Here is a 20,709-nt window from a genome sequence, read left to right as displayed (position 1 = left end):
GTTTTGCTTGGAAGCGGTGGCAAAGTTGTGTGATGCTTGTTACTTAGTGAACCATCTTGCAAGTGTCTATGAGGACTGGCTAGGAGCTTAATATTTTTAGCATGCTGACTTCCACTTGCTTATTGGTCATTTCTGATGCAGCATTTTAAAGGAGTGGAGTAGTTTATATTGTCTGCCACTATACCAGAGCGTCCACCTTCCCTGTTTAATCAAATACCAAGTGACAAGTATAACTTCAATGTCTAAGAAGGAGGCTGAGGTTATTTAGAGCTCCTGGCCAAGAAGATTGCATAATGTTCTTGGGAAGGAGAAATCGAGCACCACTTCTACAGATGTAGTCTGACATAATTTCACCACTGGCAAGTCACAAATCTTTGATGGTAAAAGAGGAACTGTGTGTCTTAAACTATTGGTAGACAAAAATTTGCATGTCAGTTGCACTGAATTGAGTTCTCTAGATTTCCCAAAGAAGTAACTGCAGCATTAACAGTGAAAAATCACAAACAGAAAACTGACTGTTTTAAAATAACAAATAGAACTTCATCATAATGATTTCTCTGATTCAGTTTTGGAGAGGTGTATGAAATCCTTGGGGAAGGACCATAGTTCAGGGTCCCAGGTTCAAGCCCTGGTGTCTTCAGGTAGAATAGGGAAAAGCTCCTGACTAAAATCTTAGAGAGCTGTTTCCAGACAGAGTAGAGACTCTGAACTAGATGGACCAATGATGTGTGTCAAGATAAGGCAGCTTGCCGAGTTTAATCTAAAAGTTAGGTACGTCATAAAGAGTTGACTTTATGAATTTTCTTTTGCTCACAGAAATCCTGAAAACATGTTTGTGCAATTTGCCTCCTGCTAGGCCGGAAACGACTCACCCACACTACATATTCCATCGTGCTGGGTGTTCAGTAAAACGAATGTCATGCAGGGTGGGTTAAGCACCTGTTCTTATTTTATAAGCTCATAAGTGTTCGTACACCCCTCTTCATTTGCTTATTCTCATGCCATACGTCTGGCAGATGAAGCTGTTTACAGAGTGGATTATCTCCCTGGGTTGTTTTACGCAGACAAATATGCATTTCCTTAAGGCCTGAACTCTGTAGCCTAATTTATACGGATAGCCTGCCTTCTGCATTGACACTTGAAACACAATGGTGCGAAACACACAATTGATGTGAAGTGGCATTATACTGTTTCAGTATTTCAAAGTATGTGAATTCAGATGATGAAAACAATGAGCACATTTGTTCCTGTTTCTCAGACAGGGACTTGCACCTGACAACTTTTACACCAGATTTTTTTTTTTATAACTACAATGCCTATTCATTGAAATGAAGAAACTGTTTGACAAGGCCAGACTGGTACTCAGGAGATGCCTGAGACCCAGAAGAAAAAGTGACAAAATATTGCGTGTTGTTGTTTACAGCTCCCAGCCAAAGCCACTTCAATGTATCATCAATGTTCTACAGTCCTAGATAATATTTTTCTCTCATATGTCAGGCCTTTCGTGGCTTACACCTAACTACATCATCTAACATAGATACTTAGCTAGGATCACCCAAGACAGATACAGACACATTGACTAGGTCAGGTTAGTCTCTACACAAAAAGTCAAATGAAAAGATAGCAACATTCAAAATGAATAGAATATAATTTCAGTCTCTCATGAGACTCTGTTCCTGACCTCATTCGTCATACTCCCAACAAAGGGAGGCTCCAGTGTGAAATTGCTGAGCTGGGATTTGTCAGGAAATTCTGTTCTATTCAAGCTTAATTGGGTCTCTGCATTTCTTTCTCATTACAGCTGTAAATTAAAACAGTATAACTAGAAAGATGGTATTATTGCAGATATTACGCTTGTGAATGTTCACCGTTTCTTCATGTATACATGTGGGATCTGCATAGAAATGTCAAACTGCTAACTAGTGCCTTTCATGTCTTCTGGTATCCACTATTTTAATTTTATTGTATGCATTTATTTTAGGGGATCAGACCTACAGGGGGGCTAAACAGGGAGAGCTGGTTGGCCCTGTCTTGGGCCCTGCCTGGCCTGCTCTCCCAGACAGAAATGAGAGTTTGTGTTTTGTCTGCATCAATTGGAGAGTTGGGTTGATTGCATTGTGTGGTATTGTTTGGTTTCTGGCTGACTGGTTACAGCTGGGATGTGGGTGTGGTCCAGAGCCTGCCTAAGGACAGGCTCTGCGGTAGGCAACCCTTTTGGGACATGATTTTGGTGAGGTGCAAGGGTGCCCTCCCTGTCAGCGAGGATACAGAATTGTAGCCTAGGCACTGTGGACATCAGGCCTGTGATTCTTACCCAGGGTGAGAGCCTGGGAGGGTGGAGGTTTGGATTGGTAATCATTTCTTCTGAGTAAGGGACACTGAGAGGAGTGGTGGCATTAAAATCTTCCGCCTAACAGTGTGGGATGTGCCTACTACTGGGCCTTAGTTTATTATCTGTAGCCCAAATTTCTCAGTTGTATTTGGCAATGCCAGATAACAGTGCTTGAATAGGTCTGTGTGGGCAGGTAGCAGGGACTTATAAAGATTTTGTTCTAATATTGACCATTCTAATTACAAATGGGATCTGGGACATAGCTGGCGGGGGAAGGGATCTCTGGCATGGTTGGAGAACCCCAGGGCGGTAATTCTGGGTAAATTAAGTATCCATGCAGAGGCTGAAAACTGGGTAGCGTATACAGTTATGCCTACCTTGTGGCAGGGTGAACTGTGAAGCAGGCTCATTTTGCAGTTTGCGTTGCATCCTCTAGTAGCTGGCCAGCAAAGTTGTTTTGGAAGGTCCAAAGCATGAGTAGGCAAACTAATGCCCGGGGGCTGGATCCGGCCCAATCGCTGCCTAAATCCAGCCCGCGGCTGGTCTGGGAATCAGCGTGTTTTTACATGGGTAGAATGTGTGCTTTTATTGAAAATGTATCTCTGGCTTATTTGTGGGGCATAGGAATTTGTTCATTTCTCCCCCCAAAATATAGTCTGGCCCCCCACAAGGTCAGAGGGACAGTGGACCAGCCCCCTGCTGAAAAGGTTTGCTGACCTCTGGTCCAGAGGTTACTGAATCTGACTGTGTGAGAAGGGCCTCCATTATGACCAGGTGTTTACACACTTTGAGGCTAAAGTTGCTCGACTTCAGAATGATCTACAGTCTGCAGTTGTTGCAATTACAGAGGAAGTACCCAATGTCTGAGGGGATGGTTTCAGCTTATACAGTCATCTGATGTGGGCAAGGTGGCAGTGGCTATATGCCCCAACCGTGTACCCTCTTCACCTCATACCTCTTGGCTTATTAATCTTTGAATTCTCTACCCACTCCGAACTCTTCAGCATTGCAGATCAGGGATTAGGATTGCTTTTCCAATAAAAGCAAGAAATAAATCCTCCAGTTTGTAAAGAGTTGATACTTTTTCCCCTGTACTTCTCAGCCATAGAACATTTCATAGTGAAGGAAAACCCACTCTTCTTTATATTGCTTCCTCTGAAATTCTATTGAGGACATTGCTTCTCTTATCTAACGTGTATTAAACAATAATTGGAATGGTATCTTTTCCTCTTCCTCTTATTGCACGTATTTACAGATAGTTGAAGAAACATTAGGATTTCCCTGTTATTGAATGCTTATTTTGCTGTTGCAGTATATCTTTCCCACTCTGCACTTAAAAATAGTTATTCATAAGTGTAAACAGATAAAGGTATCTTCAACCCTGGAGACGGTTATGATTATAAAAGTCAGTTTTTAGTTTATGTAATCAGCCATGATAGTTTGATGGAGAGTGAAGGCTCATTTTGTGAACTGCTATCACTGCAATCTAAGAGGGTTTTTTTTTTTGTTAAAGTCTTTGTTCATGGCAGAAGAAGAAAATCCATAGCAATAAATCACTGAATACCAGGTGCTCTGTTGGTAGGGGAAATGATTTTCTCCACTTGATCAAAGAGATCAGCTTTATATTGCAGGAAAGGCCTTTCTTGAGTACAAACAAGGGCGTAAGTTGCATTAGAGCTACTACTGGACCCGGTTCAAGGTATTAGTACTACGTTCACACGCTATTTAGGGTTTGTCCTTAAGCTTGCATCTGCCAAGATCAACCATCTCAGACCCTTTGGTTGGCAGGGGAGGCTTTTATTGGTGGTGTCACTGCTGGGTGTTGTCTGGCAAGTGCTGACCCATGACTAGGCTGCCTTGGTACTGTTTCCATATATATACTGCTGTGCTTGTGAGGTGCACTGAGAAACCAGAGGGTGGTATCAGTGTGCAAGTGTAAAGTGGGATTGAGTTGAGTGGAGGGGCGTGGAATGTTGTATCCTGGAAGACAGCATGGTGGGTTGGCTGGAGCACTGAACAAAACCATTCCACATGGCAAGATTTTTTCCAGGTATCACTTAACGGAAATAACAAAGGAACGTTCCCTCCCCCCCCCCCCGGACATGGATTTTGTAAAAAGTGTTATTGGATTCCTAACTGGGTTACCCCCAGATGTCTGATGTACCTCTAAATTAATTTGATGAATAAAACTGCAGGTTTTGATTGTTAAAAAAGTGATCACTTGACAAAAAAGCACACTGTATCAATTAAAGGGAAGTCTGGTACTGTGATGTACTAGTGTTCATTTCCTTAAACAATTTTCTAAACTGGTTATCTGATTGCCATAACTTTATCAGTTATTAGGTTTTAGAAGAGCACATTTATTGTGTAGGGATTTAGAGTACGCTTATCTTTCGTTTTATAAAGCTGGGAATGAAAAATTATCTTTATCTGGAAAGGTTGTTCCAAAGGGTGGGGGTGTATTAAAAGAAGGTAAAATTGACAGTTGGTCTGTTCTTACAGCAAGCTAAATATAGCTAATTTTTGGCTTTCATTCAAGTTACTTAAGGTTGAGTAACTTGTTTGATTAATATTTCAAGATGGTCCTATAATGGCTGGGTCAGTGTGCATTTAGTGGGTGATTTTTATTATGAGTATTAAGGGACAAATGTCTCCATGCATTAGAAGTCACAAAATGCGCAATCAACTGTAGAGGTCTTCTGCAAAATTCATATTTGAACATTCTTGCATCTTACACAGTTGCAATTAATTTCACTGAAGATCCCAATAGAAGGGAGAAATTGCTCTCACTGCATGTAGGAACTTGGCATGCAGAATTCCCTGTAGATGTCTGGGATTCAGTAATTTTGCTTCCCCTTCTATTGCCATGGTGAAACAGGAGTCAAGCTTTGGAGAACAAGATAAATCTAATGCCTCCTCTGAGCCTGGAGCTGAAGAGGAGAAGGAACGAAACTTTCTGCCCCGACAGTCCAACAGGTTGGCTGAAATGTGGGATTTGTTGTTGTTTTTTGTAGAGCCATGACAAACCTCTGACCTCCAACTGGAAGCTAGAAAAGGAAGGTGGAGATTTGTGCACCTGCCAAATACTCCAAGTTCACAATGTCAATTGAGTGTAAAAGCAAACTGCTTTGCTTTGCATCCAGTGGACATTGGGTTGAAGGAAGAAGCAGAATTATGTAGCTTTGCCTGTGCTCACAACAGACACTCAGGGTGCATGTTACTCACAAAGGCAGCTCCTGAGCTACATCGGGAAGGTGAAACTGTCTAGGTTCACTCCATACCCAGTGGTTACTCCAGATTGTAAGTGCCTACTGTGTGCAAAGTCAGAGCAGGCTCTGGCCTTCTCTAGCTGCTGTTGGGGGGCAGGGACTTGTTTTCTGCCCTCTTTCCTCCAAGATTTAGTCTTCATTCTGGAGAAAAGAGTAGGAAATTTTATCTTTAACTTGTGCTTCTTTTCAGACACTAACTACAAGGTCAGGGACAAGACCATGTAACTTGGTGATGAGAATTTGTTTGCTTGGCTCTGCAGCTGTTTTTGCATAGTGATGTGGTAAGGATAAATATTGTGTGTGTGTGTGTGTGTGTGTGTGTGTGCGTGTGTGTGTAGTCTGATTAGATGTACTAGTTATGAGTTTTTGTATGCAAGAGGTAAGTTATCTGAGAGATGTTTTCTCTTTGATTAACTACCCATGTCTTCCACTGGACAGACCAATGGAAGACTCTAGTTTCCCATTTTACTGTATTTAAGGATTAATGGGACATGGTGTCATGCTTTGTCAATGGACAATTTTTCATATTAACATTTTCAAAGAAGAGAAAGTGTCCTGTGCTGTGGCTCTTTACCATTTTAAACAGGAATGTCCTTCAAAGTCTTTTCCAGTGATGCTTATAAATCAAAGTGAGAGAAATGGTACATACTGAATTTAAAATTAATGCATTTTTAATATGCAAGTAGGCTTAACTTTTCTCTGCCTTAAGCCCATCAAGATCAAACTCAAGCAGGCGTTCACATCCACAATTGAAACTCACCAACCTTTTTCTTTAAGTTAACATTGGTCCAAACTCTCCCCACTGCTTTTGTCAATAGATCTTTTAAAGGCAGGCATTAAAGTGGAGTTTGCATTAGTCTTTTTCTCCCAACAGCTTCAGGCCCAAGGGCTTCTTTTAATAGGCATTAGTAAGGGACCAGAATTGAGTAGACGTTTGTGAAGGAGACTTGAAGTTTGGAACAGAATTGTCCTTTATAGTTTTTCCATGGGGGGAAAATCTTCTTATGAGAATAAAGGCTTTAGACTAATCTCCTTCCATCTGGAAAATGGAGAAGCCAGAGGTTGTTGGCACCAGGTCACATCCCTTATGTAAACTGTCAAATTCTTTTCATATTAATGGCGTATTAGCTTAAACCCAATGAAGGTGGTTTTCATTTATCAGTCTTATTTTGTGTTTCTTGCAAAATTGGATGATACTGACTGATGATATGTGTTTCGCGGTCCAGTTTGCAAAACAATTTCTCTTGTTTTATAAATTTGTTGACTAGAAGTCACATTATCTTGGAGGTTTTTCCCCCCTTCTCCCCCCCCCCAACTGACTATTATAGCTAATTAACTTGAAAGGAAGCTTTAGACTGCTATTCCATGCAATGAAATGGTCTGTGACATATGTAATCTTGGCACTGCAAAGTCCTGGAAGTATGCCAGCATTAAAATATGGGAGATGTGAGGAAATTAGGCGACATAGAACCTTAAGCAATCCAATTGATTTAGTAGCATTCCACTCCACACACCCCCTTGCTAATTTTGTCTTGCTAGAAGTTTGGTTGGGGAAGTAGGGAGGCAACATTTTCTTGTAACTGACCATATAAAGAGATAGTAATTGTTGATGTCTTGAGTTAGACCTTTTGATAGATAATGTAAGGTTCAGATAGTACAAGGTATACTAAAGCTTACTTGGTCTTGTTCAAATGTGTGTTCTGCAACAACATTTAATGGTGATAGTGGTCAAATGTGCATGGAATACTTTGTAAGCATAGGGCACAGTTGAACCTCTTTGGCTTCCTTTTTGCTTTCTTTCATTATTCATTCTTTAGTGAGAATAAACAATTGAGACTGCTGGCATTTTCAGCTTACATACTGCTCAATAATCACTAGAAGCCAGTATAGCATAAGCCTGTCTTTTTGCAGTCTTCTCCCCTTGCTCAGGAAACTGTAGCAAGAATCCTAAGGCCAGAAGTTTGTTAGTTTTTGCCCACTCACTTCTTCTCTGCTCGTTCCTAGGTTGGATGGAAACCAGTATAGTTTTAGGGAGGTTTGTACAGCTTAAGCTTCACTGGTTTGTTTTGCCTCACTGTGACTAACAGGCGGAGAGTTTGCTCAGGAAACTATGGGATGGTTTATCAGTCAATGAGAAGGAAGAATGAATGGTCCCAAAAGATGATCAAAGCTCCTGCCATCAGGTTAAGCGACACATATTTTTACACTGGGTTTTTGTCATCTTAGGGGCATTGCTGACTGGAACATATTAGCGGCAGTTTTCCTTAAGTAAGCGTTTCCAATTGATGATGGTGGGAATGTGCTTTCAAACAATCTCGCTGCTTGTGTTACACCAGATTTTCTGTTAGAGCCCTGAGATACTACGGCAGTGGTGATGAAAAGGGGGAAATGTAGTTGTGGGGCAGAAAGATGTTGTTATGCAGTATCAATGCAAGTTGTGAAACAGTAGGTTGCTCTCAAATTCTTTGGCAGCTGATGGCTAACCTATGTAAATATGGATGTGAACTGGACTTAAAGTTGCCCTTGTCTCAATACCCCCTCCCAAGCAATGATAGACACTGTACCATTTGAACTTTTATTCTCCGATCCTAAACAAGTGTTCTTAGAAGGCAGTCCCTCTGATTTCAGTAGGTTTTAGTTTTGAGTATGTGTCCTTAGGATTTCACTTCTAGCATTTCATAGAATTATAGAATTGGCAAGGATCCCGAGGGTAATCTAGTCCAGAGTTCTGGAGGTGGAAAGTGTAAAAGAAGTACAGAGTTCTGTACATTGGAAAGCTCTGAGATCTCTGTGATGAGTGCTTTTAAAAAAATAAAAATAAAATAGGAAATCCAGTTTCCTGCCTACTCAAAGTCAGTGCCAGAATACATTTTGCTGATTTTTATTACACATTTTGTACTTAAGAAAAAAATTCATCTATATTAGCTATAAGCAATACCGGAGTCAGGTGCTGTGTATATTACAGAGAAACTGTGTTTCAAACTTGCTTACATCCCTTTATATTTTTTTAAAACTTAGGTTTCAGGCTAAGAATACAAAATCCTATGTGAGAAGCACCTCTCTCACTGTGAATCTGGTTCCATTTCTCCACAGCCCTTGTGACTTAAACACACACAAAAAAATAGTTGGGTCAAAACTTGGGTCCCCTTTGTGCTTTGTTGGAAACCTCTAAATCTGTACTCTTGGATGAATGTTTTTGTCATTGTGGTTTTCTATTACCCCATGGGTTAGATACTGCACTTGTGTCGGAAATTCAGTTTACTCTTGTGCATGTGGTGAGTGCAGATATTTTGTTTCATATGCATGTTGTAGAAAGCCCCATTTTTTGTTGGCAAGAGTGGTTTCCATAGCATTCAGCAAAATACAGTAGATGTGTCTGTTTCTGTCACATATGATGCTGTGAATGATGAGTGCACAGGATTGATAGGATACCTGGGAGTTTGGGCTTGGGTGAAGCAGCTTTTGATGAAGATTTGATGCAAACAATGATTTGTGACCTGGTAGCTTTGATTCGGCTCGGGCTGTATCAGATGCTTGCGGAGCCAGAAACAAAGTGAGGAAGTTCAGAGTGGAAGCCAGCAGGGGGTGCCATTGCTAGTTAAAGCCAGGTATTGCATGAATATAATACCATGAAAGAACAAGAAACCTCTTACAGTCAATTTGTACTCGTCTTCCCATTTTTTGTTAGATCAAACAGCTGCCAGTGAAACATTTTCAGTTACGCTTTCCATCTCCAAAAGAAGCAGGTACAGCCCTATTGTTTAATAATCTGTGGCTGTGCAGCAGTCGGTGGAGAACGCAGCCCAAATGTGGCAACGCCAGTCAGTCATATCTCTTTAAAATCCCTTTCAGTGCAGTTCTCTTTGTGACAGCCTCTCCCACAGAGGTTTCCCTTCTAGATGTTCCAGAGATGGGCAGAAAAGGGGAAAAAATATTCTTCAGGGATCCAGAACAAGTTACCAGATGGGAGTATATCCGTTACATTATGTAGCTGCAAAAGAATGTCAGATCTTTCATCTCTTGGGAATAAGGTAAACCTCTTACACTGTACGGGAGGAATGCTCTGAGTCCTCTCTCTATGCTTGAGCTCCACACTATCTCCCTGTGGATGTGAGGTTACGAAAGGTGTTAGCAATTTGATCAGGAAAGTTCCACTGAATGATTACTCAAGCTTATTTTTGTAGCCTGGGGGATACTGTCTGGTTTATACGCTATTTGTTTAGGTAGCAGATAACTTGACCATTTTTATTTTTTTTTAACCATCAAAATGAACAAAGCCTTCTTTCATTCCATTTCTCGGAGATTATGCACTCTTCTTCTTCTTCTTCTTCTTTCTTCCTTTTGGTAAATGATGTGGGTGTGGGAGGAAATGTTTTACTCTACCAAGACAGCAAGTTATCAGCACAGTGAAAAGTTCACTGGTTATGTGATCAGAGCTTGAAATCACAGTGAGGATTATCAGCAAGAGCCTTGGCTTGAAAGCTTGACCCAGTGAGTTCCAGTGCTCTTTGCCCCTTTGCTGGATTAAGAGCAAAGTGAAGGTTGGAGAATTTCACACTCTTGCAGATGTAAACAGAAGCAACTCTGCAGGCTGTAGGTTTTTTTTAATGGAACTTCATGCAGAACTCAACTTGCCATTACATGGCAGCAGCGTTTGGTAAGAGCTGCTGCTGCTTTCTTAATTTCTCCTCCTTGGGTGATTACAGAGGTCCAAGAAGGAAATTTGTGGAGAGCTGCATACAGATAGAGAAGAGAATTTATTGAATTATTCCTCACACACATCTGTGGAACACTTACACAGACTCTTAATTGTAGACATATGGTTTGTCAATAGCTTGCTGTTGAAAAAAAATAGTTTGCCACTGTTTATTATGTTTGGATTAATATGTTTATTACACATACTTTTGTGAATTCTGCTTTTGCAATAGACACAAAACAGAGCCTAACCTCAAAAGAGTTCCTCATTTTCCTACTCCTGTTGAATTAAATTATTGCATTTGTACTATTTTAATCCTGCTTTTAATGTACTGATAAAATGCATAAATTTGGAAAGCCTCATTATTTTAATATCGCCTTGAGTCAAGGAAAAAGGAAGCTGTCTTAATACCAGGTCAGGCCAGTGGCTCAACTGTCTCAGTACTGTTGACGCTGATTGGCAATAGACTTTTCTAGTCATACCTGGAGAAACCAGGGTTAAACCTGGGATCTTTTTGCATGCCACTATTTTCATTTCCCTATTTGAGCACAGACAAGGGATGACTTTTAATGGATCAGAAACAAGTAAATGTTTCCTTGTAATACAGCCAACAAAAGAAACCACAAGCCCTGATTTCTATGCAACACTAAACCTTGGGGCTTGGTTTTGTTTCTTCTGCATGCTAGTGGGGAAGAGCAAAGTGTGCAAGTTGGCCCATTCAAATTATACTACTAACTTGCTTACTGTGACAGCCATAGTGAATTGCCAGCCTTTTAAGGAAGTGAAAAGCATACAGCATCTCTGTAAACTGAGAGGTCAGCTTATTGCAAGAAGTACGTTTTGCAGCCCTGTTTTGTGTCCATTTTAAACACCTCAGTTTATCAACCTTATGACATACAGTGGTACCTCGGGCTACAGACGCTTCAGGTTACAGACTCCACTAACCCAGAAGTAGTACCTTGGGTTAAGAACTTTGCTTCAGGATGAGAACAGAAATCGCACGGTGGCGGCGCAGCGGCAGCAGCAGGAGGCCCCATTAGCTAAAGTGGTACCTCAGGTTAAGAACAGTTTCAGGTTAAGAATGGACCTCCAGAACGAATTAAGTTCTTAACCCAATGTACCACTGTATTCAGTCCAACGTTCAGATCAATATATTTTATTTGAAATAAAATTTAATTGTAAAAGCCATTGATCATGCCGAAAATATTAAAACTTTAACAGTTGAGAACAATTTGTAAAAAAATTAATAAAAATGACTAAATCTGTAGATTTAATAAAATAACCCATTTCCGTACCATTCATCTGCCTTAAAAAGATAATTATACTAATACAGTTTTGCTACTGCAGCAGCAGCAAAAGTAGATAACTTTGGTATTACAGACCATCAGCAAGTAAATACTCTTTCTGTTGGTAGAATTCTAGAATCTAATGTTTTACAGTTTGGGCTAAGTCCTTTATTCTCATTCTTTTGTATATAACAGCTCTGGGGAACCTGTGGCTGTCCAGGTGTCAAAATAAAATCCCCATTATTCCTGAGCACTGGTTTTGCTGCCTAGAGCTGAAGTCTAGCAGGATATTGTGAGCCACAGATCACCTATCCCTAGTATATAGGATACCTGTTTAAAGAGCACTTTCTTCAGGGCCCAGCTTGTGCAGATTCAAAACCTACAGGATGTGTAACATTTTTGCTAGGGCAGTAACTGAAATAAAAAAATTTGGAGAGAAGATTAGGGATAATCTTGGACTTTCTGTGATCTTGGTTTATTGGGGGCAAACAAGTTCATTACAGAATTGCTCACAACTGTTTATTCATAGCCACAGATTATATATACTGACGCATAATAATTCAGTTAATATTTTTAATGCATATATAAGAATAATTAAAGCAAGGAAGGAACTATAATAAGTAATATTATTTTTAAAAACTTTCCCCCTTTAATATTGCTTTGTCAGTAGTCTGCCTCGCTTATTGCAAGTAATGCAAGTTATTATATATTCTTCAGTGATATTTTTAGGGGAAATTTAAAAAAATAACAAACCAGCTCACGTCAAAGTGTCTTACTCTGCATATTGCAACAGTGGGGAAGCAGATTGCCTGACCTCCATCAGGGTGGGATGGCATTGCCTCACACAGTTCAATTGATGAAAGTTGGTAGATCACAGTGAATCCAAATAACTTGGGCCATTGTTGCATCTGGGATCTTCCCATGACATGTTCCGCAACAGCATCCTAGGCCTATGAAAGACTTTCAGAAGACAATTGTTAAGGGGTATGCTTATTTGCCTAGGCCTGGCCAATTTAATAAGTAAGCCTTGCCCATTTTGTGTGCTGTGGACATGACATGCTGAGCTCTTCAGTGGAGTAAAAGTTTCTCTGTACATCCACATTTAAGGTTTGATGGTTCTGCTGTATGTTTTTAAAATAGTTCCATGTGATAATGCAGCTAGTTATCTATGTGTTTTAGTAATAATGATTAAAAAATAAAATAGGTGCCTTTTTTTAGTAATAGCATTAAAAAAAATAGGTCCCTCTTTTTTATTTATTGTGTTTCGTGATTTTTCCCATAAGCTAGAAATCGCTCTGAAAAACCCCTGTTCTCCTTTAGATCTAAATGTCTCTAGCATAAATTGCTTGTAGATGGAGTTGAAACCAGTCTATTTCCATTGTCTGAATAGAAATAGGCACATGAATGCCACAAATTAATCAAATCCACAGCAAGAATAGAAAGCTCGCACCCACTTACATGTCTCTGAAAGCAGCTTTGAATTTGAAGGAAAGAACCTATCAAACGTACTTGAAAAATGGTGAGTTTATGAAGACAAGTGAATTGAACGGCTTGACTGGACCGGTATGCCACCATGTGTCTGGGAATGGAAGGATAGCTGTGTGGGTAGAAGACAAACAGTCTGTGAGATTTTCTCCTGAATGATCTCATTTAATTGATTGATTTCTACTAAGGTCATAAATGAGCTCCTTGCTGAGTCAGGGTTGGAGGTCAAAGTGTCATGCCAGCTGCCTAGCCAGCCAGAAAACAATAGCAGCTTCCTTCTGTATATAAAAAAGAAGCATTCCAGTGCAATGTTTTATTAGACTTCAGCGTAACCTTTCTTTTTACATGCCTCGGGATTCTCTTCAATAGAAATTATACAGTGTCACTTATAATTAACCTCTCCCTATCCATTTGCACATGAGAGTTTCTAAAAATTGTCTGTGAATATTTCACAGCAATCACTTCCAGCATTTCTTTCCCTCTTTATCTTTTGCTAGTGCATCACTCCTCATTTATTCTTGGAGCTCTGAAAGAAACAAGATGTGTAATAGCCAAAGCACAAGCAAGAAAGACATAGCATTCCTCTTTGCTGCATTGTTTTGCTTGAAGTGTTGATGGTGGTTAACATACACGAACTATTTCAAACTTTCAGCCCAGCTCATGGCTTTAGTAGATTTGAGCATGCAGTTTGCATATGAAGCAAAAGCAGGATATGTAATCAAATAAGACAGGACATATGTGAAATTTCTCTCTCAGTGGCCCAAATGACTATTTTTAAATGGATGGACAAGCCTGTTTACTTGGAGGCTATAATAAATGAAACTCGAGATCAGATTTTGGGGGAGAGGAAATGGAAGTTCGATTTAGGATACAATCCCATTCTTTACAGTGAAGAAAACCCTTGTGTGGTGTTCTGGTCATCTGAGGTGAGGTTGAAGGCTACGAGAGCAGCTTTGGTGGTGGGACCACAGTTCTAGAACGCTCTTTCCAATGTGGTTTGTCTGACGCCTACTTTATTGTGCTTTCGGTGCCAATGAAAACATTTTTATTTTCCAGAGCTTTTTAGATGCAACTTTAATGTTGCTTTTCTTATTTTGTGGCATTTTTTTGGTATTATGTATTATGTTGTTTTTGTAAACTGTCCTGGAAGTATGATATAAAAGTATTTAGAATAAATTAATAGATAGCATCCTGCTTACTGACCTGTTACAATTATATCCTATGCAGACTTTGCAACTATGTCTTGGGGCTTCTGATACACTGCTATTGGCCTCAAAATCTGCTGGAACAGCTTTGCCTTCTAACCTCAAGCTCCAAGTCATGTCAAAGGTCATATTGCAACAAACCCAAGAGGGTAAACCACAAAGCAAGGAGTGTACAGTTTCTCAAAGACGTGACCTTCTTCTGTTTGGGCTCCTGGAGACTCTGATATAATGATGGAGCTTAACAGCTTGTAAAAGCACAAACAGCTTGGGGTTAGCTATGTTAAACAAATGGCTGGCTCACATTACTTTGTCCCGATCATATTTATAACTTGATATCCAAGAGAGAACTGGGGTGGAGAGTGTTGGAGAAGTGTTCATGAACATATAAGAGCTTCTGCAGGAACAGTTAGAAGATCATTACTCTTGAAATGTTTAGAATAAAGTCTAGTTATTGTGACTGAACAGATTCATAGGGGCATGGAAAACTAATGTGTCAGAATAAAAAAGCGACTCCAAATGGACCTACTGATCCCCTGAAAATTGTTAACTTTGTTAATTCAACCCTTAATAGAAGCTTACATGGTGTTAAAAGCACATACCTCAACTTACTAGCTTTTTGTATGCAGAAAGCTCTTTGGATTTTTAAAAAATCCCTTGACTTATGAGGAAGATCCTTGTCCTAGATCTTTTCATTTTGTATCCACAGCTTCCACATATGGGGAGGGTTAATTTATTTGCTTGTCACCTGCTACCAGAACCCTAATAACTATCTTCTGATGTGTCTATAGATTAGTCAGTGTTCCTAAATAGGACCAGATCTCACTCATTCATTAATGTTTACTCCACTTCATTTGCTACAACTTCCAATGAATAGGTGTGGTCTTGGTTTGAACCCATGGAGGAAATCAGTAATTTTAAATGAGCAGAAATATTGTGTTAAAAGCCTTCAGTTTCTAATATATGTGATAATGTTTGAATAAGTTTCTTTATAAAGTAGCTTCAGACCTAGAATTTATAGATAGGTTTCTGTATCAGCATTTATACTGTTGTTGTTTTTTAAGAAAAACTTTGGTGTGTTTCCGTGGTGTTAGTTGTTTTCTAATTCTTTCAAGAAGTTGCTTTTTCTGTTTTTAGCTGAATTATTTGGAAAGTGGGAGATTGTGTGGGAGAGCTTGGTGGTGACTAAGGGTCAGGTATGGTGATGCATGTTTTTCGTTGTGTGAGTTAAATTATTTCTGAGTATACTTCTGTTGCAAAAAGGCAATGTGTTGAGAGACTTCTGGAACATGTATCCAAAGGAAATACAGTCAGTCTTCATTTTGAAAAATAACAATGATAGATCATGTTTGAGATTGTGAGAGAGATTGCCAACATTTATGATGATATTTTGTTTTTACAGACATTTGGCATACTGTATCTCCTGTTCTTTATGTGGGAACAAAACATGAAACCTTGACCCCTCTCTGTCCTGCCTTAGTTCCACCTATAAAATGCTTATATGGCAAAGTCCTTTTGAAATCTTATTTCTCTGTACAAAATAATAGTTGGAAATAGAGCAGGCACATATTGATGCCTTAGATTAACATGATAACTTCTAGTGGTCATCTTCTAATAGTTTCATTGTCTGAATTTACCAAGATTTATTAGGTAATAAGTTTGTAATAAAATACAGTCATGGTACTTGTACCTGTTAATTGCTTTTGCATAGTATTAGAACAGGGCTCAGCAAACTTTGTCAGCAGGGGGCCGGTTCACTGTCCCTCAGACCTTGTGGGGGCTGGACTATATTTTGAAAAAAATATATGAACGAATTCCTCTGCCCCACAAATAACCCAGAGATGCATTTTAAATAAAAGCATACATTCTACTTATGTAAAAACACACTGATTCCCGGACTGTCTGCGGGCCAGATTTAGAAGGTGATTGGGCCGGATCTGGCCCCCGGGCCTTAGTTTGCCTACCCGTGTATTAGAATTACATATTAATACACGCACACAAACTGCACTTACAACAGGGATAGTGTAAGTGTTTAGACATACTCGTTTCACATACAAAAGATCTTTGTGCTCCACATTAATCTTTTGGATTAGAGCTACTGCTTTATTCAAAGGTGCATACTGAAATTAAGTCTTCTTGATTGACTGGGCAATCCTATACACCAACTCATGTACACATGTCTACTTAGAAGTAAGTCTCACTGAATGGTATGAGGCTTGCACCGCAAGGACCTGAATTCTAGTCTGCGTGAAACACATTTTCCTGAATGCAAAGATTTGGTAACTGAGTTGCACTGAGCCATGCCCATTATTTTCTTTGTGCTGCAAAGCTGAAGAGTGCCGAACAGCTGCTTGTGGCTGTCAATGCAGTAAAGAAACTGTTTAGCAGTTAAACAGCAGGTTAGCACTTTAGCAAGAGAAGTGGTGGCTGGCTACTCATCCAACACTTGGCGTATCTGACAGATCCAAGTGTGTCTTAAGCCTAACTAATAGATGATGCTTGACATAGCAGCTTTATAAATAATTACTGGACTGTGGAACACACACCCTTTATCTGAATACATTACAAAAGGTAGTAATTTATTATGAATATATTGTCTGGATAGATTAGCAGTGCGTAAATTTGTAAAACTGTAATACTTTAAAAATATTTCTTTTTTTTTTTTTTTTAAATAAGACTTTAAAAACAGCTCTGCATTTTTCTCAGCTGGTGATCAGTTAAAATAGCCATTACACTTGGCTGGAAATCTGGAGAACAGATTAAGCTGTTACTACAATATATAGGTTTTCCTTTTGTAACAAGTTGCTAAACACAAGTTATGACCAGTTTCCATAAAAAATTCAGTGCTTCGTCCAAAAAAGGATAAAAAGTATATAAAATGCAAAAAACACCTTTTTTTGAAACTCAACTTGATCAAAAACATCACATTAATATTGCAAGATTAATTTTATTTGCAGAAACACACATTATTGCTACTTACCATGTTAACCTATAGTGAAAGCAGCTGAAAACTAATGGCAGACGATTCTCTGCTTCAGTGGCTGTACAATTTTTTTCATATGACATCCAACTGGATGATGAGAAAGAGAATAGCTGTCCTAAGGCTTTATCAAGGAAATGTAATGGCACTGCCTGTTTGACAAGCAAATCAGTCTTGAAATTTCCAGTCAGCTATGAACCAGTGTCGACTAATAAGTCAATGGTATGCTAAGCTTTATAATTAATATGTTTTAGTTTAACCAACTTGAGGCAATGCAGGAGACCTCAGTTTATATTGTCATTTCTGCCGCTTAGATTTGTAATGCTTTTAAAAACGTTGTCCTTATTTCTGAATCATTTAGTTCCTTACCAGTAACAAATCTGCCAGTTTAACCATTGCTGCCTTTTCAAATATGCCTGTGCTGTAAGATTAGGGATTGCAAACCTGTGATCTGCCAGAGGTTGTTGCACTCAAGCTCCTATGAGCTGCAGCGAGAATGGCCACTGGTCAAGGATGGGGGGAGGTTGGGTCTGACCACATCTGGAGGTTCACAGGTTAGCCACCTTTGATGTGGATTGAGACTACTTACATTAAAAGCCTATTTGAACAATGTCGTGCTTATTCGCATCACACAGACCTTGAACATCAATTGCAGAAAATTGCTATTACAGAAGTCAGCTGCTTGCCTCTCTCTCTGCCGAACAGTAACGAGCCCATGGTGGTCGTAGGTACCCACACTGGGTCTGTGCTCCTTTGAGAATTGAAGACGTAGCGGAGACTGTAATTGCTTTAAGAAATATGGTTTATTCCCCTATTCACACATTCTGCTTATATGGAGGGAGTCTAGATCTTACAGCATGGTCCTTTCAAGAGGGGTTTGTACCCCACATCAGTGTAGCCCTGGCTCTGGAGGCATCTCTGCAGCTAGCCTGCCCTAGATGGATCTTAGCTGCACTTCTTACTCCTCCTTCCTCCCAGGCACCCTTGCTCACAGAACAGTTAGCCTGGCAACCTTCCAAACCCCCAGTCTCTGTTCACACCTTGGGGCAAGGGGGAAGGAGTTCTGTTGTATTGTTAATATCCCTCTCTTGTTCCTCTGTATTGCTCTCTCTTGTTCCTCTGTAGTTCAGCCACAGGAATTCCAATGCAGCTTGCATTGTCATGTTACAAATAATCAAAATCCTTGCATTTATTAATTTCTAAGGTTCAGGGGGATTCTCCCCCTTAAATCTATAACAGTAGTGTTCACCAGTAGGCTTTTAATGGCTACAGCATATCTGGTAGCCATTGCAGGGATACTGTAAAATGTTTGTGGCAGTAACTGTTCTGTGACCACAACTTACAAAATTTGCTCAGTATGGCAAACCTTGACCATGGCTTGAGCTTAGTGTGGAGAATGCTTAACCACAAGTCTCAGTTTGGCTGACATGCTAAGCCAAGGCTTGTCTTGGCTTAGGTTAGTGTGGCATGGGAATAGAAAGGACCAAGGAAGAACAATTCAGTTGCAAGCTCCCTTCTGGGAACTCACAATGTTTTCACAATCTTGCCTAAGACAAGGTTTGGCTTAGCATGTTGTTGTGAACCATCTCTTTGTGTGAAAAGCCTTTTCAGCTGTTGCTGCGAGGTAGAGGAAGATATTTTTTTCATGAGAGTACCATGTGGTAAGCTGCTTACATGCATGGCATTTTTTTATTCTACAGTTCTCTGCCTACTTCTACTGTATATGAAGTGGAGCTGAACTTCAAATACTGTTTTGGCTATATTTGGATTTTGGATGTGTACCATAAAATCACTGTGTGCCTGTTTTGCATGTGAATCCTAAATGTGTAGGCAAGCAGAGTTGTTACATTATTGGGTTAGTTTTTTCATGATATGCCAAGAAACCAGAATCATTTGTTTATGCTAGAACTTGTACATTAGGAGTAAAGAAAGGGAAGTATGTGTATCTTCCCCTTTTCTTCTCTTCTCTTTGGCTGCCAGCCCCTAGTATGGAATCAGGCACTAGATAGGAAAGGAATAGAAGTGGGTGCTAATAGCAGTTTTAAGTGCTCTCCATAGCATGAAAAGTGTTATGAAATCTATAGTTGCAGCAGGCAGCATAGCCAAATGAAAAGATTTTGCATAATTGCTTTGAAAGGCTGTATGGTTGACTGGATGAGATTTGCTTTAGTCATATTAGAAAGCTGAATTCTATTTTCAATTCTGCCTGAAACGATATGGAGTTATTTTTTCATTATTGGTGTGTGTGTGTGTGTGTGTGTGTTCTTGCAGAAACAATGTAAAAGTCCTTGTTTGATAAGCAGTGCTTCGTGCAAGAAATGGAACTAGGGTTATTGACTCTTAGCCTGGTGACCTAATGGAAGTCAAAAATGCAAACCCTCCTTCTCCTCCTTCTATTCTAATTCTTTCCTTTCTTTTTAATTTCAGTTTGATAGTCCCTGCTTAAATAACTTTGCAAATTAAAAAGTGCTTTAAAGAATTGGGCTGCTTGGTGAAGGGAAAGTGGTTCCGATTTAAATAAACTGGACTTAGGTTTATTTATTTATTACAATTCTATACAGGCCTTCTTCTGAAAATCACAGGGAGGTTTAGAAAAAGCGGGAGTAAGGTCTGATTGAGAAAAAGTGTCGGGGGAACAGGTGTGTCCACCCCATATTTGAGTGCTGCAATAGCTCAGCTTGGTAGAGCGTGATACTCTGAGTGTCAGGGTCATCGCTTTGAGCCCCATGCTGGAAAAAAATATTATTTCATTGCAGTGGGTTGGCCTAGATCAGTATTTCCGAACCTTTTTCTGACTGTGGCCCCCTTTTGACCTTGTTTCCTTCCTGTGCCCCCCCCATGGGCGTAGCTAAGGAGGAGCAGGGGGGCAGTTGCCTACTCCCCAAATAAGTAAAAATCAATACAAATTTGAGGTTCTTCGCTCCCTAACAAAAGCTTGCCCCCCCCAAATCCTGGCTATGCCCATGCTTCCTCTCCTACCGATAGAAAGATAGCTATTAAAATGGTTTTGTTTGTAAACAGAACATGTTTTATTTATAATTTTATGATTCGTACAAAATACAATTACATAAAATGATAGGAACATAATTAAATATTGTTGAAGCAGAACAATATAGAATCACAGAGCTGGAAGGAACCCCAAGGGTCAGCCTTGTGGTGCAACTCCCTGCAATGTAGGAAACTCAGCTAAAGCATCCATGACAGATGGCCATCCAACCTCTGTGTAGAAACCTCTAAGGGAGGAGAGTCCAGAACCTCCTGAGGGAGATCTGTCTTCCATGTATTATAAAAAGGAAACAATACTTATTTGACCCCAGTTAATTTGACACTGAGGGAGAAACCTACAGATACAGTCCAAAAGGAACACAGGGAGTTCTGTATATATGGGAGAATTTTTAAAAGCAAGTGGCCCTCACTGACCTTGTGCAAAAAGATCTTGCCATCTGGAGGAACCCTGAC

The 20,709-nt window shown here is 39.8% G+C and overlaps 1 protein-coding gene across 3 annotated transcripts in view; it reads left to right on the top strand.

The window, feature by feature from the left end:
- Positions 1 to 20,709, top strand: part of EFNA5 (ephrin A5) — a 219,093-nt gene that overhangs the window by 61,484 nt on the left and 136,900 nt on the right. Inside the window, exon 1 of one of the 3 annotated variants that reach the window (XM_080973196.1) lies at positions 9,431 to 9,632. The exons of the other annotated variants lie outside the window; for them this stretch is intronic. Coding sequence (XP_080829322.1) covers positions 9,565 to 9,632 — 68 coding nt within the window. The 5' untranslated portion in view covers positions 9,431 to 9,564. Of the gene's footprint in view, positions 1 to 9,430; positions 9,633 to 20,709 lie in introns of those variants that run through there. 3 annotated transcript variants of the gene reach the window in all.

The sequence above is a fragment of the Podarcis pityusensis genome (assembly GCF_964106645.2).
Source record: "Podarcis pityusensis genome assembly, chromosome: 11".
NCBI lineage: Eukaryota > Metazoa > Chordata > Lepidosauria > Squamata > Lacertidae > Podarcis > Podarcis pityusensis.
Note: the sequence above shows the minus strand (reverse complement) of the source record. Positions and strands in the feature narration are given on the sequence as shown.